This window comes from Sebastes fasciatus, chromosome 1 (genome assembly GCF_043250625.1).
Source record: "Sebastes fasciatus isolate fSebFas1 chromosome 1, fSebFas1.pri, whole genome shotgun sequence".
Lineage (NCBI taxonomy): Eukaryota > Metazoa > Chordata > Actinopteri > Perciformes > Sebastidae > Sebastes > Sebastes fasciatus.
The window spans coordinates 6,493,241-6,505,703 of NC_133795.1; the positions used below are offsets into that span (position 1 = coordinate 6,493,241).

Genomic DNA, 12,463 nt, shown 5'->3' on the forward strand with positions numbered 1-12,463 from the left:
AGAGGAACGCTGCGTAAGGGGGCGGGACTTGTGTTTGAACGTGCAGCGGGGGAACTTCCGGAACAGTCTGTTGATGTTAGCTGCTCAGCTAACGACGAGCTGTCTGTCTGATTAGAGCCAGTTTATCTCCAGTAAAATGTCATATTACACTCAAGATTAGGGCTCGATTTCATTACGAAGTAACTCTGCATCTTTGTTGTGTGAGTATGGCACCTGTTGGCAACGTTTACTAAAGCTAACTACTGTTAGCTTAGCATCATGTTGATGAGTGCAGCTCAGTGTTAGCCGCTAACAGCATCAACATCAACAGCTGTAGACGAGGAGACATCACACTCACGAGCACCGTTATCCATAAGGGAGAGCAGGACATCGTCTGTAACGTTACTCCACGTTAACACGGTTATCTCCTCTGTTCATAACAGGCTGGTCTTTGAGACAACAACATGCCTATCAGAGCATACTGCACCATCTGCTCCGACTTCTTCGACCACTCCAGAGATGTTGCTGCCATCCACTGCGGACACACTTTCCACTATGAATGGTATAACCTCCTATTGAAAGGAAATGTTTATTCATTTAATCTTTTTTCTTTCTTTCTTTATTTTTTTTCTTGTTTATTTGTTTATTTTTATTTATTTGTTTTTTTTTCTTTAATTTTTTTTTCTGTCCATTTTGTTTTATCCATATTTCATTTCATTTCATTTCATTTTATTTTGTTATGAGGAAAGGAAGAAAAATATATATCTTTCTTCCTCCATTAATGTAAATGTGAATTTGACAGATGTAGAGAAATGATTACAGCTCCCTGCTACTTGTTTTATTGTTTATAGAACAGATTTTTTTTTTAAAGGTTTCCTGATTATCTTTTAATGCTTTTTAATTTCAATTTGCAGTGTTTCTAGCGTTGTTGTTGTTTTGATGGAGGTGGGCTTTGTGTCAGGTTGTTTAAAAACATCTGTGGATTTCAGAATCCACAGATGTACATTAACAACACAAAAGGGAAAGTTGACACCAGGGCGTCAATGGGTATTCAGTGCAACAATGAAATCTGTAAGCTTATAGTGTTTCACGTTGAAATCAGTTATATATATTTATATATATATATATATATATATATATAAATATATATAACAAAGAAAACTCCTCAACTGGTCGGGAATGGGCCATGATGCCTCAGCACCAACTGGGCTCCTCCTCCATCTCCTCTCTCCTCCCTCCAACGACTTCCTATGGATAGAAGCTATCAAACCAGGCTCACGAATTTACGATACGACAAAGTGAAACCTTCAGCACTCACATGTCTGTCACGTTATAAATGTCTAATTGTTTCCCCTTTCTTCTTCTCAGTCTTCTCCAGTGGTTTCAGACAGCCCCCACAAAAACCTGTCCACAATGTAGAAAACAGGTACAGCACTTTAAACACCACTAAGCTGCTACCAGCCCAAACAAGAAGAAAAACATCCACTTAAATACTGTTGTGTCCCATGTATGTATGTGTGTGTGTGTGTGTGTGTGTGTGTGTGTGTGTTTGTAGGTCAGCACCAGACACATCATCAACAAGCTGTTCTTTGACATTGGTGAAGAGGGGCAGAGCACAGCGGATCCTGAAAGCCTGCAGGTACCAAACTTGGAGCATCTAATATATCAGTGTTGGGTTTGAGAGGAGGAAAGTCCTATGATAATGTTGTACTTGGTAGTCCTTCTTGTCATTACATCATCTGGATTTGATTGAGAGTGTCATATGTTTTTGTGTTTTTCCCTTCCTTAGAATGAACTTGATCGAATGAAGGCGCTTTTAACCTCTAAAGGTAAGAAACCTAACTATGTTGTAGAGATGTGTATTTAAAAGAATCTGGCAATATGATACGTATCATGATAGAGGTGTTAAGATTCAATATTGCGATATATTGCAATTTTTTACATCTAATTTTAGGAAAACTATTAGTATAAAGAACGCATCGCCCTATGCATAATATCTGAGTAAAACATGTTTTGTTATGCAATCAGAACAGAGGGATCTGCATTTATTACATCCCTTGCAAGACCCAGAATCATATACTGTAGCCCTACTCTTTGTGCAATCTTATTCTCTGTCTGCCATAAATCTTTGCATGTAAACTGTTAATTAATAATCGATAGTGTTCAATACAGTGTCACAAAACATAATATCGTGATCTGAAGTGTATCGTTATTTTCTTACACCTTGTTATGTTGTGATCCGGTGATGCTTAATTGTTGAAAGCAGACACCAGTAGTTCACCTTCCGTCTGTTCAAATTTGTAGAGCGAGACTGGCGGGACAAACAGAAGTCGGTGGACAGCTTGAGGGACATTGTGGACAAACAGAAGAGGGACCTGGACAGTGTACGGAAAGATATTATGGAGAAGGAGATGCTCTGTTCTACCCTCAGGGTAAGCTGTCTGTTCTCTAGTGTTTAAACACATTTTCTGTACTGACTCATATCTCATATTGTCTCTGCAATTCCTCTTTTGATTATTTGCATAATTGTTTTTATACAGAAACAGATGACGTACCTGGAGACGCAGCAGAATGAAACTCAGGCCGCCAAAGAGGAAGCGCGGAGACTCAGGACCAGAATGAAAACCTATGAAAGGTGTTTGCACTCATATAAGTACAGTACTGTCATATTTAGGCTTCTAAGGAGAGTCACACTTTATTAATCACAATATTGACTCTTGATTCTGCAAGTCTTGACAATCTCAATATCATATATTATAAAATATTTGATAAAATAATCAGTAGTAATTTGGATATATAAGCAAGGAAAGAATTCAGTGCTCATGAAGAAAAAAAATTTGAGTGCTGCAGTGGGTCAGGAAACTCTGTGTTGGTAATGTTAACGTAAAAAACGGGTGCTCTTCAACGGCTGGGCGAGTAGTCAAAGAACAATGGAAGTCCTCAGTATAGGATAGCAATCTGGAAAACATCCGAGGCACTCTGATTGTTGATTAGAAATCCTTTATTAAGACATGAATAACAACGTAACGATGAAGACTTGTTTTTAATTCACAACCAGAGGGCCTCAGATGTTTTCCAGACTGCCACCCTATAACAAGAACTTCCTTTCAAAGTAAAGCTGGACAGTCACTGCTTTTTATTATTTGAATTCATTGCACATTTCTCTCAGAATAGTTCGATAAAGATACAGTTTAAGGTTACATAACAACAATGGTAATATGACAATCAGAGTCTAGAATGACAATGTCAATGATTTATCAAAATATCTGCATGGTATACTGTCTTCTTTCATTGCAAAATAAAGCCACGCTGTGCACTAATACTAGGGTTTGTCCACAGCCTGGACGTGTTGTTGCAGGGTCAGAGAGCGGAGGTGGAGTCCATGATCACAGATATGGGCGTCAGCCAGGCGGCCGTGGAGCAGCTCTCCATCTACTGCATCTCGCTCAAAAAGTAAGAGCTGCTGATCAGTGCGACAGATTATTTTCACACTACATCGTTCAGAGCTTCAAACCTAATGAATGCAACTTCCCCGTCGTCACTCACTCTGCATTTATCTCCCTTTTTCTTTTAGAGAGTACGATAATCTAAAAGGAGGTCATAAGTCTTCAAATGACATGTGCGAGAAGCTGAAGAGGGAAGTGCTCGCCTCAAACAACAAGGTGACTTTATGTTAGTAAGTCATCACAACCGGAGGAATCCATTCTTGGATGCGTAAATCTCTAAATAAAATGTTGTCATTTTAGTTACACAAAGCCACAATGGAGGTGAATCAGACCAAAGAGGACATGAAGTCTCTGCAGAAGGATCTGGCCAGTGCTGATAAAGAGATCACCGTAAGGCAAAAATCCACCAAATATACTTTCAATGTCAGAGAAATTCAGGGTTGTGACTCCTGCATGTGTGTCCGTCCACAGAGTCTGAAGAAGAAAGTGGAGTTTCTTCAGAGGACGCTGAGCACCCCGACGCGGACAAATGAAGCCCTCACCAGGCTCGTGTTTGAGAGGTGCGTCACTCAGCCGCTGGACTGAAATCTCCACTTGCCTTGACGTATCTTTCACGAAAACGTACACTGTGTGATTTACCGATGCCCATCTTTTCAGCCCAGCCCCATTGGAGCTGAAGCAGCCTCGCCTCCGCCACCCTGCAGATAGCCAGGACATCGACCTCAACATGACGTATGACATCACTACGCCAGATGACGTGGCCAAGAGGCCGCCGAAGTTCCAATCCAAGAAGATGCGGCTAGATCCTCCAGGGTAAGTTTGTGGGAATGTGTGTGTTGATCTGTTCTAAGGTGGCTGTGGAAGCTGCTGCTGTGTGAGCCATGTGTTCATAATATAGTGTTTTGAAAGATGTGTTTTTGTTTACGAAAGATTAAGTAGAAACGCCTTAAACTGTGTTGTAAAATGTTTTCAGGTCGCCTGACTTCAAACGCAACGAGAAAAGTTCATCTCTAAGCAAGGTAGCTTTGTAAATATCACTCAACAAGGTCCGTTTTCAGATTAGTTGCACTCGTCTCACAATATTTTTTGTCTTACCTCAGGCTCGAGAAGAGGACGGATCCATGGATCCTTTCTTTAGGAACTCCATCCTCTTCAGAAAGAAGACCTTCGGCAGCATGTTGGACCCTCAGAGGAAGCTTGGAGCTGTACGTACAGCACAACCATTAAATGTTTTCATGTGTCATTTGTTCTTTTTAGTGGTTTGATGAAAGAAAATGTTTCTCGTTTCAGGTGAGAACCGGCTATGATGGATTAGGAGGACGAACTAAATTCATCCAACCCGTATCCTTTTTTTTCTGTCGTATGGAATGTATGTTTTTTTATTTGAACTCAATCATTAATTTGATCGTTGATTATAAAGTTGTTGAATATTCATCTTTGCTGTGTCCAGACTAGATCTGATAAACCTGCTGTAGGCGACCTGCCCAGCACCAAGCAGCAGACACACAGTGAGCGAATAGCTGGTAAACATAGACAGATATTTCCCGCAGGAGTTGGTGGAGATCAAACCTTGCTGCTTTAAAGTTTAAATGCGAGATTGGGAGCATTTCTATTGCCTCCACACGGCTCTCAACATGGTGACGGCTGAGCTGGCGGCTCGCAGCTAATGGTGCTAACAGCGCTAACAGTGAAAACAACAGCAAACTCTACTGACAGAGCTAACAGTATTTACCTGAGGGGGAACCGGAGGGTGGGTGCTTTGCCTCAGCAACGGCGTCGTCGGTTGGGACGGCTTTATCAGCTGTAGCCGCCGTGCAGAGCGGTGGCCGTGAGCTAGCCAGCGGGGCACGCTCACATGCACGAACATGCATTAAAAGCATGCACGTGGCCGGCCCGGATATGTCAACAAAGCACAGAGAAGCTTGGATTACAACACACACAGAGGGAACTTCACTCTCTGTTCAGGTCGACATTACTCCTCTGTATCTTTACATAGCAAATAGTTGTTTGATGGATAGCACGTGGAGCACCTTTAAACAAAAAACTCATTTGGATAATATTCGTTTAGACATTTTTAGGTGAATAGTCATGGAAGAAGTAAAAACTCATACCAGAACATTGTGATTAGGACAGAAAGAACATCAATGTGTAATCTGCATCATTCCTTAACCAAGCCCTCCACTTCAGTCTCCTTTATCAGAGATTCGCCCGCTGATGAAAGCTAAAAGGAAAAACGTCACCAGGCCTCAACACAAGATTGCAACTTGCCTGACTCTGGACGGCTTCCTCGAGTAAATGTCGACCTCTCTTCTTTCCCCGGATGCTGAGTCTAAGGTCGGGATGTTTGTGCTGCTGTGGCACACAGAACCAGCCCGGCAGCGGTTCTGCCACTCAGCACCAAACGGGACTCTCTGATTGAACTTTATTAAAATCAGTAAACTGACCTCCCGCTTGACAACGGATGCTGAGCAAACCTGCTGAACATTTTTTTTTTTGTGTTGACTTAAACTTGTATGTGGAGACTGTGTCTTTGCTTCTCCTGTTGTTGTTGTTATGTGGCCGTCTGTATGTGTAGATGAGACAAACCAACTTATTTGCGTTGTTACGTCATTGATGATCACTGATGCATCTTATTTAAAACCCGTCTCCTGACACACCAACATGTGGATATACTTTTTTTAGTTTTACTGGTCCTGCCAGATGTGAACCAACTCAAATAATAAACAATATTTTTTTATTAAGGTTTGTGTGGGGTCTCTACAAACAATTCCCTCCTGACTGTGTTTTTATTCACATACATTTCACTGAGGTGTGCTCTCCTGCAGAGGGCAGTACAAACAGTGTTTTCTCACATGAGGACATGAATCTCTGCACTGTGAGGAGGAATGTACAATGCACGTGGTAGCTGCTGAATCCATTTATATTAAAAAAAGGCTGCGCCAGAACAGAAGGAAATCCTCAAGAAAAACTTATTTGAAACACCTTCAGTAAAACCTGAGTTGAACGTTGTGATCAAGTAACAAAAGGAACACTGCAAATCATATTCTGGCAAATAAGGGACTGTTGTTAAATTAAATTGTGTTTGCAGAGAACTTGTAGTGATAGAGGACCTTTCATGGCATAAAAAAAAAATACCACCAATGACGGGAAGCTTTCTGACGAGGTTCCCATGCGTGAACAAAACAGTAGTTTGGCCTTCGAGGAGATTGCTTGATATTTTGACAAACAATATGGGGAAATGCCGAACATTGTTTTCTACTGTGGAGAAGTAAAAGTACCAGGTAGAACATAAATATCCTGCTCATAATCACTAGTATCCTGTTTGCACCCATGGGTTTACAATTTCCACAATAAAAAAACATTGTGTACCTTAATAATGACACTAATTTTAAATAAAATGCTTTGTTGCATTAGTGATTGGACGTTGAACGGCTCTGCTGTGAGTGATTATAGTAAAGTGATTAATTACACCTCCCTGGGGGACTTTATCAGGGACTGTAACAGGACGTGGTGCATTTTAAAAGCTAGTTCCTTCCAGTGCAATCAGAAGAAAACGTCACAACGCCCCATAAGAACAATATTTCAAAAACATTCATGTACACTTGTAAAACACACAATCCATGCAGTGCTTCTGGAGCCAGGAAACAGCGCTTCATTGACCCCGAGGGATTCCACATACATGTACATCTTCCTGCAGGGCAAAGGTCAGCGTTTAAACTATTTTTTTTTTCCTTAACAGCATTTCCAGGGAAAGTTAAAACTAACAACATCTCGTCAAGGTGAGGTGTATATGTGGATGTTACAAAAGAAGAAATTAAGTCAGTCCACTCAGGACGGCTCAACATCCTTCCAGTTGTGGTGTAGGTGTACTAAAAAGCTGTCCATCTTAAGGGTGAGCATTTCCGTTTCCTCTAGTGCCTCATTCCAGGTTTAGTAGATCTAAATACGTGTGAGAAGAAACAACATCCAGGAACGTCTTTGCTGTTCTTTCAATCCATAATAAAGGGGAGAAATGAAAAACAATCGAGCCAAAACTAAATGCTGATTTGTCATCAGCCGTCTCTCCGTGTGGGCTTGTGATGAAGTTTCATTTGTTTCACTGTGATCTGTCCGGCACGATCTTGGGCTTGGACTCTCCGTTCTGTTTGTCGTTGGACTTCTGGGACAGGTGAGTGGACGTGGTGACCGCCGTCACCACGGCTTTTAAGCTGCGTTTTCTCTTCTGGACGTTCTGCTCCGGGTGGAAGATGATGACGTAGACTTTGGGGATGTAGAGCATGCCCAGGGACACGGTGGCGCTCAGGCTCATGGACACGGTCAGGGTGGTGGTCTGGATGAACATCTGCAAACAGAGACGCAGCAGATCAGAAAGATCTTTACACACACACACACACCTGTGGTCACAGTTACTGAACAAATTATCAATTCATTCCTGCTACTTTCTTAGGGATCTTTAAAGGAACAGTGTGTAGTATTTCAGGGGATCTATTAACAAAAATGGAATATATTATTCATAACTATGTTTTCATTAGTGTATAATCACCTGAAACTAAGAATCGTTGTGTTTTCGTTAGCTTAGAAAGCTTAGAATGAACCCTTCATATCTACATAGGGAGTGGGTCCTCTTCACGGAGTCTGCCATGTTGCACCGCCATGTTTCTACAGTAGCCCAGAACGGACAAACCAAATACTGGCTCTAGAGAGAGAGCTTTTATGCGTTTTTGCGTTATCTGAAGGCCAGCGTCGTTCTCTGATACACTTTTGAAACTGCGGTAATGTGAGCTGCAGAGTGCAAAACTGTGGTACCGCCAGCCGCCGTCTGACTTCTGTTGCTCCTACAGTAGTGTTATTATGGTAAAGGCCTTTGCACGCCAAGTCTGTATTTTTCATCCGAAATTATCGCACGTTTAAAAATAAATACGACCTCATGTTGTGTCAATCAAGTTTACACACCGACTCCGAAACTTTCGTCCATCCTTCAAGTTTTCTGAACAGATTTGATGTTCTACGTTTTTTCACACCTACCAAAAACCAGAAGAGGGTTGTTTGACCACTCAGAGCCACCGTCTGTGCAAAAGTCATCATCCAAAATAGCATGATAAACATTTATTCAGTCTCCCGGCACAAAGCACTTTATGATAAAGAAATAAAAGGACACAGAGATGCAAAATTTAAAGACAGATTGTGGCAAGGAATTGTAGAACAGCTTAGAATCAGGGACGGTTGCAAAACAAAGGTTGTAGAAAGATTAAACAGTAGTGATTGTGCTCTAGGCAGCTAAACGATAGCTTCTTGCTAATGTCATTCATTCATTAGCCCTGTTTGGGACTAGCGCTATCCATTGTACCCACGTAATTAACTCCGTTTTGTCTCCTAATATGAAATTTCACAACGAATGCAATAATAAAACGCATGGGACTTAGTGTGCGAGGTTTCTGTGCATAACGTTTATTATCGGATGATGGATTAAAAAAACACATACGAAAAATACGGACTTGGTGTGCATAGACCAAAAGAATGGCCTCTGAGGCGAACGGCGTTACCACGGTTTTGCACTCGGCAGCTCACGGTACCGCAGTTGGTTGCAATCTGCAACCTCACCGCTAGATGCCGCCAAAACCTACACATTTCACCTTTAAGTATCCGTCTGTGTGCAGTTAATAATTGATTATTTCATCTTGCACAGGTTCAAGAAAACACACAATGTCATCTCAAAGGTTGTCACAATACAGTCTTTACAATTTTCCTATCAAAGCGCAGCAGGCAGTGTCTTTCCCCTGATAAATGATTTATGGCCCGGTGTATGTAGTCAGGAAAAGAGGCTCTATTTATGGGCTTTGACCAACGTCTACTCCTCGCTGCTCTTCCTTTTGATGCAAATCCAACAATAATAATGACAAGTAACTTCTCCTGAGATCCTCCTCCAATAAATGATGAACTCATTATTCAGGCAAACTGTACGAGTCATAAATAAATCAGGACATATGTGCCATAAATAAGATATAGTTGTGCCATCAATAAGTCATAAATAGTACACTATCCTCAGCAGCAGCAACAGCAGAACGTCCATGTCGTCTCCCAGGCTGTTGTCCATACTGTAAGGTTTCTTTTATCATCTCTGTCGTGCTTTTCATCGGTGACCTCTCCACTTGTAAAAGGAGCTGTGGTGATTGTATTCATGTGCGTGGCCCGAGGCGAACACTGGCTCAGGGACAGTGAGTGGTTGTTCCACATGTAAATACAGACATCAAGCAGGTAAATCACCTCCTGCTACACGACATGATGGGGAGGATAACCGCCTCTATTTTCACGAGCCAGACAAAAGTTATTGCTATATTTAGCTCTTTTTCTAAGTGATGATTAATTGAATCGGATGGCTGGATTGGTCTACGAGGGGTCCCTGCCGTCCCTCAGCTCATCTGACCTCCTTTCCTTTCCCTCCCTCCCCTTTTTCTTAATTCACTTCATTTCCATTCGAAGGAGGTGAAAAGACTTTGAAAGCACCTCGGGCTTTAATTGTTTCAGCCTGACTGACTCATAATACAGCTCTCTATTAGTCAAAGCGTATCTCTGATTTTCAAATATTCCCCCAACAGCGTGGCACTTTGTGACGGCAGAAATAGCCCACAAGCTAAATTAAAGTCTGCGTACAGTGGAGGCAGGATGTCCTGTGAGTACAGCAGGAAGCAAATGTGATATGACAGGCAACAAACTCAGATTTCACTTTGAACATCTGAGGGATTAATTTACGCTCTTAACTATTAGTGCGTGCCACTGTGTATTGCATGATTTTGATTTGAATTTTGATTTAAACTACTGCCGTTAATATTTAGGATCCACCGAAAAGAGCCTCAGGGAAAACTGAATTTCCCCAAGAGGGATTAATAAAGTACTTCTTCTTCTTATTATTATTAAATGACTGTAACAAAATGAATGCACCGTTATTAATTTGATATTTAACGACGAATTTGTACGACGAAATGAGGAACTAAACTTTACAAAAGAATCTATTAACCGATCAATTAATAGATTATACCATAAAGCAAATAATTACAATAGACAGAATGAATGAGAATACATTTCTACCATCTTTAAAGGTGTTTGGTCAGTCACATGTGGTAACACTGCCGACACATTCAGGGGATGACAGTAATTGTTTTATTCAACAGCAGAAAATCACATCAGTTTTGGCACAACGAGGCCTCAGAGTGAACTTTAAACAATCAATCAAGAACCAACTGGTAAATCCAAATGAAAACTGAGAAAAGACTTTCTTCTTTTTAAAAACAGCGCTGCAAAGCTTTTCCTGGTTGCAGCCTCTCAAATGTGAATATTTGCTGCTCTTTATTTTATATGATAATAGACAGAATATCTTTGCATTTTGAACTCCTGGAGGGATAAAATGAGTCATTTAAAAACAACATCTTAGGTGTCTGGGAAATTGTGATTTTTTTTTCACTATTCTCTGACATTTTATAGATAAATCGATAAATTGGTAAAATAATCTGCAAATTAATTGATAATTTATTTATTTGGGTAGAAATGTATTTTAAAGTAAAAGTAGTAATAATATCACACAAATAGAAATACTCCATTACAAGTAAAAGTCCTGCATTCATGATTTTACTGAAGTATAGACGTACAAAAGTGTTACCGTGAAAATAAACGTGAAGTATCGAACATAAAAGTATTTATTAGTGAGAGTGTTATTATTAACACAGGCCTATATTATATGTTATTATATATGGCAGTGTTGTAATACTCAAGTCTTCACTCTTCGTCTCAAGACCACTTTTTGAAGGTCTCGTCTCGGAATCAACCGCATTTTTACTCGGTCTTGTCTCAGACAAAGAGGACTTTAAGAGGATTTTATTTCAAGACCATTCAAGACCACAACTACGGGGATATCTCTAAATGTCTGTTTATTGTCTGATTTATTTGTTAACATCATTACTGAGATTGCCCAGAAAACAAAGGAAATTCCTACATAAAATTCACCTCCACAATGCCTTTTGATTATTTTATTGAGACTTTTTTCCCGGTACACTTCTACATACTCACGTATATACAGCAAGAAGAGAAATCTTCATTTGTTTTCTGTGGTTTCTTTTATGGGAATGTTTTGAGGAGTGCCTATGGTTTGCATGTTCCACATCTTATCTAAGTGTGTCATGCAGTCTAGGACTCACACTGGTTTTGGTCTTGACTTGGTCTCAACCCCTCGAAGCCTTGTTCTTGTCTCGGTCTCGATACACTCTGGTTTTCGTCATGAGTTGGTCTCAGTTTAGGTGGTCTTGACTACAACACTGTATTATGGGATGATTCTTACTGATGCATTCATGTGTGAGCAGCATTTAATGGTTTAGCTGGGTGAGGTGGAAATAATTTATCTACTTATATACTGTTGAGTAGTTCAGTCTGTAAATACGTCATATTTTAGAAGTTGATAATTATGCAAAATCTTAATACATTTTATTTAGTGGCGCCTTTCTGGACACCCAAGGACACCTTACAAGAATCAATTAAAACATTGACAGATAAGAAATCAAAATCTTGATCTTCTAGTCATTTCCCTCTGAAATGTAGTGGAGTAGAAGTATAAAGCAGCATAAAGTTAAAGTACTAAAGTACAGTACAAGTACCTCCAATCCCAGGAAAAGTGACCTATGAAAACGTTAAATTGCCCACCTTCTCCGTAGACTGCGCCGTGCCGAAGAAGATCGGTACGAAGGCCAGCCAGATGATGCAGGTGGTGTACATGGTGAAGCCGATGGGTTTGGCCTCGTTGAAGGTCTCAGGAACTCCTCTGCTCTTGATGGCGTACACGGTGCAGGTGATCATCAGCACGATACTGTAGCTCAGACACAGGATGAGGGACAGGTCGGACATGTCACACTTGAGGACGCCGCGGGCGAACTCTGGGTTTGGAGGCTTCTGCTCCTCGTAGTCGATGATGGAGTGGGGGGGCATCACACCAAACCAGATGAACACACCGAGGCACTGCAGAGAGGAAGGAGTGTTAGTCGGAGAGCTACAGA

General features: G+C 40.9%; 2 protein-coding genes across 3 annotated transcripts in view; one reads left to right on the forward strand and one right to left on the reverse strand.

Annotated features, from left to right (window-relative positions):
- Nucleotides 1-6,166, forward strand: traip (TRAF-interacting protein). Its single transcript, XM_074652848.1, has 16 exons — nt 1-200; nt 423-541; nt 1,348-1,405; nt 1,535-1,618; nt 1,769-1,808; nt 2,284-2,411; nt 2,520-2,614; nt 3,319-3,432; nt 3,554-3,641; nt 3,726-3,815; nt 3,897-3,985; nt 4,083-4,238; nt 4,399-4,444; nt 4,526-4,630; nt 4,716-4,766; nt 5,613-6,166. Exons 2-16 carry the CDS (start codon nt 444-446, stop codon nt 5,718-5,720), a joined length of 1,350 nt encoding a protein of 449 aa, XP_074508949.1. The 5' UTR covers nt 1-200; nt 423-443; the 3' UTR covers nt 5,721-6,166.
- The window catches only part of grm6b (glutamate receptor, metabotropic 6b), a 24,600-nt gene continuing 18,096 nt past the window's right edge, over nt 5,960-12,463 (reverse strand). For both annotated transcript variants that reach the window (XM_074652737.1, XM_074652654.1), the window contains 2 exons: nt 12,114-12,425; nt 5,960-7,767 (listed from right to left, as the gene is read on the reverse strand). In XM_074652737.1, coding sequence (XP_074508838.1) covers nt 7,522-7,767; nt 12,114-12,425 — 558 coding nt within the window. In that variant the 3' untranslated portion in view covers nt 5,960-7,521. The remainder of the gene's footprint in view (nt 7,768-12,113; nt 12,426-12,463) is intronic.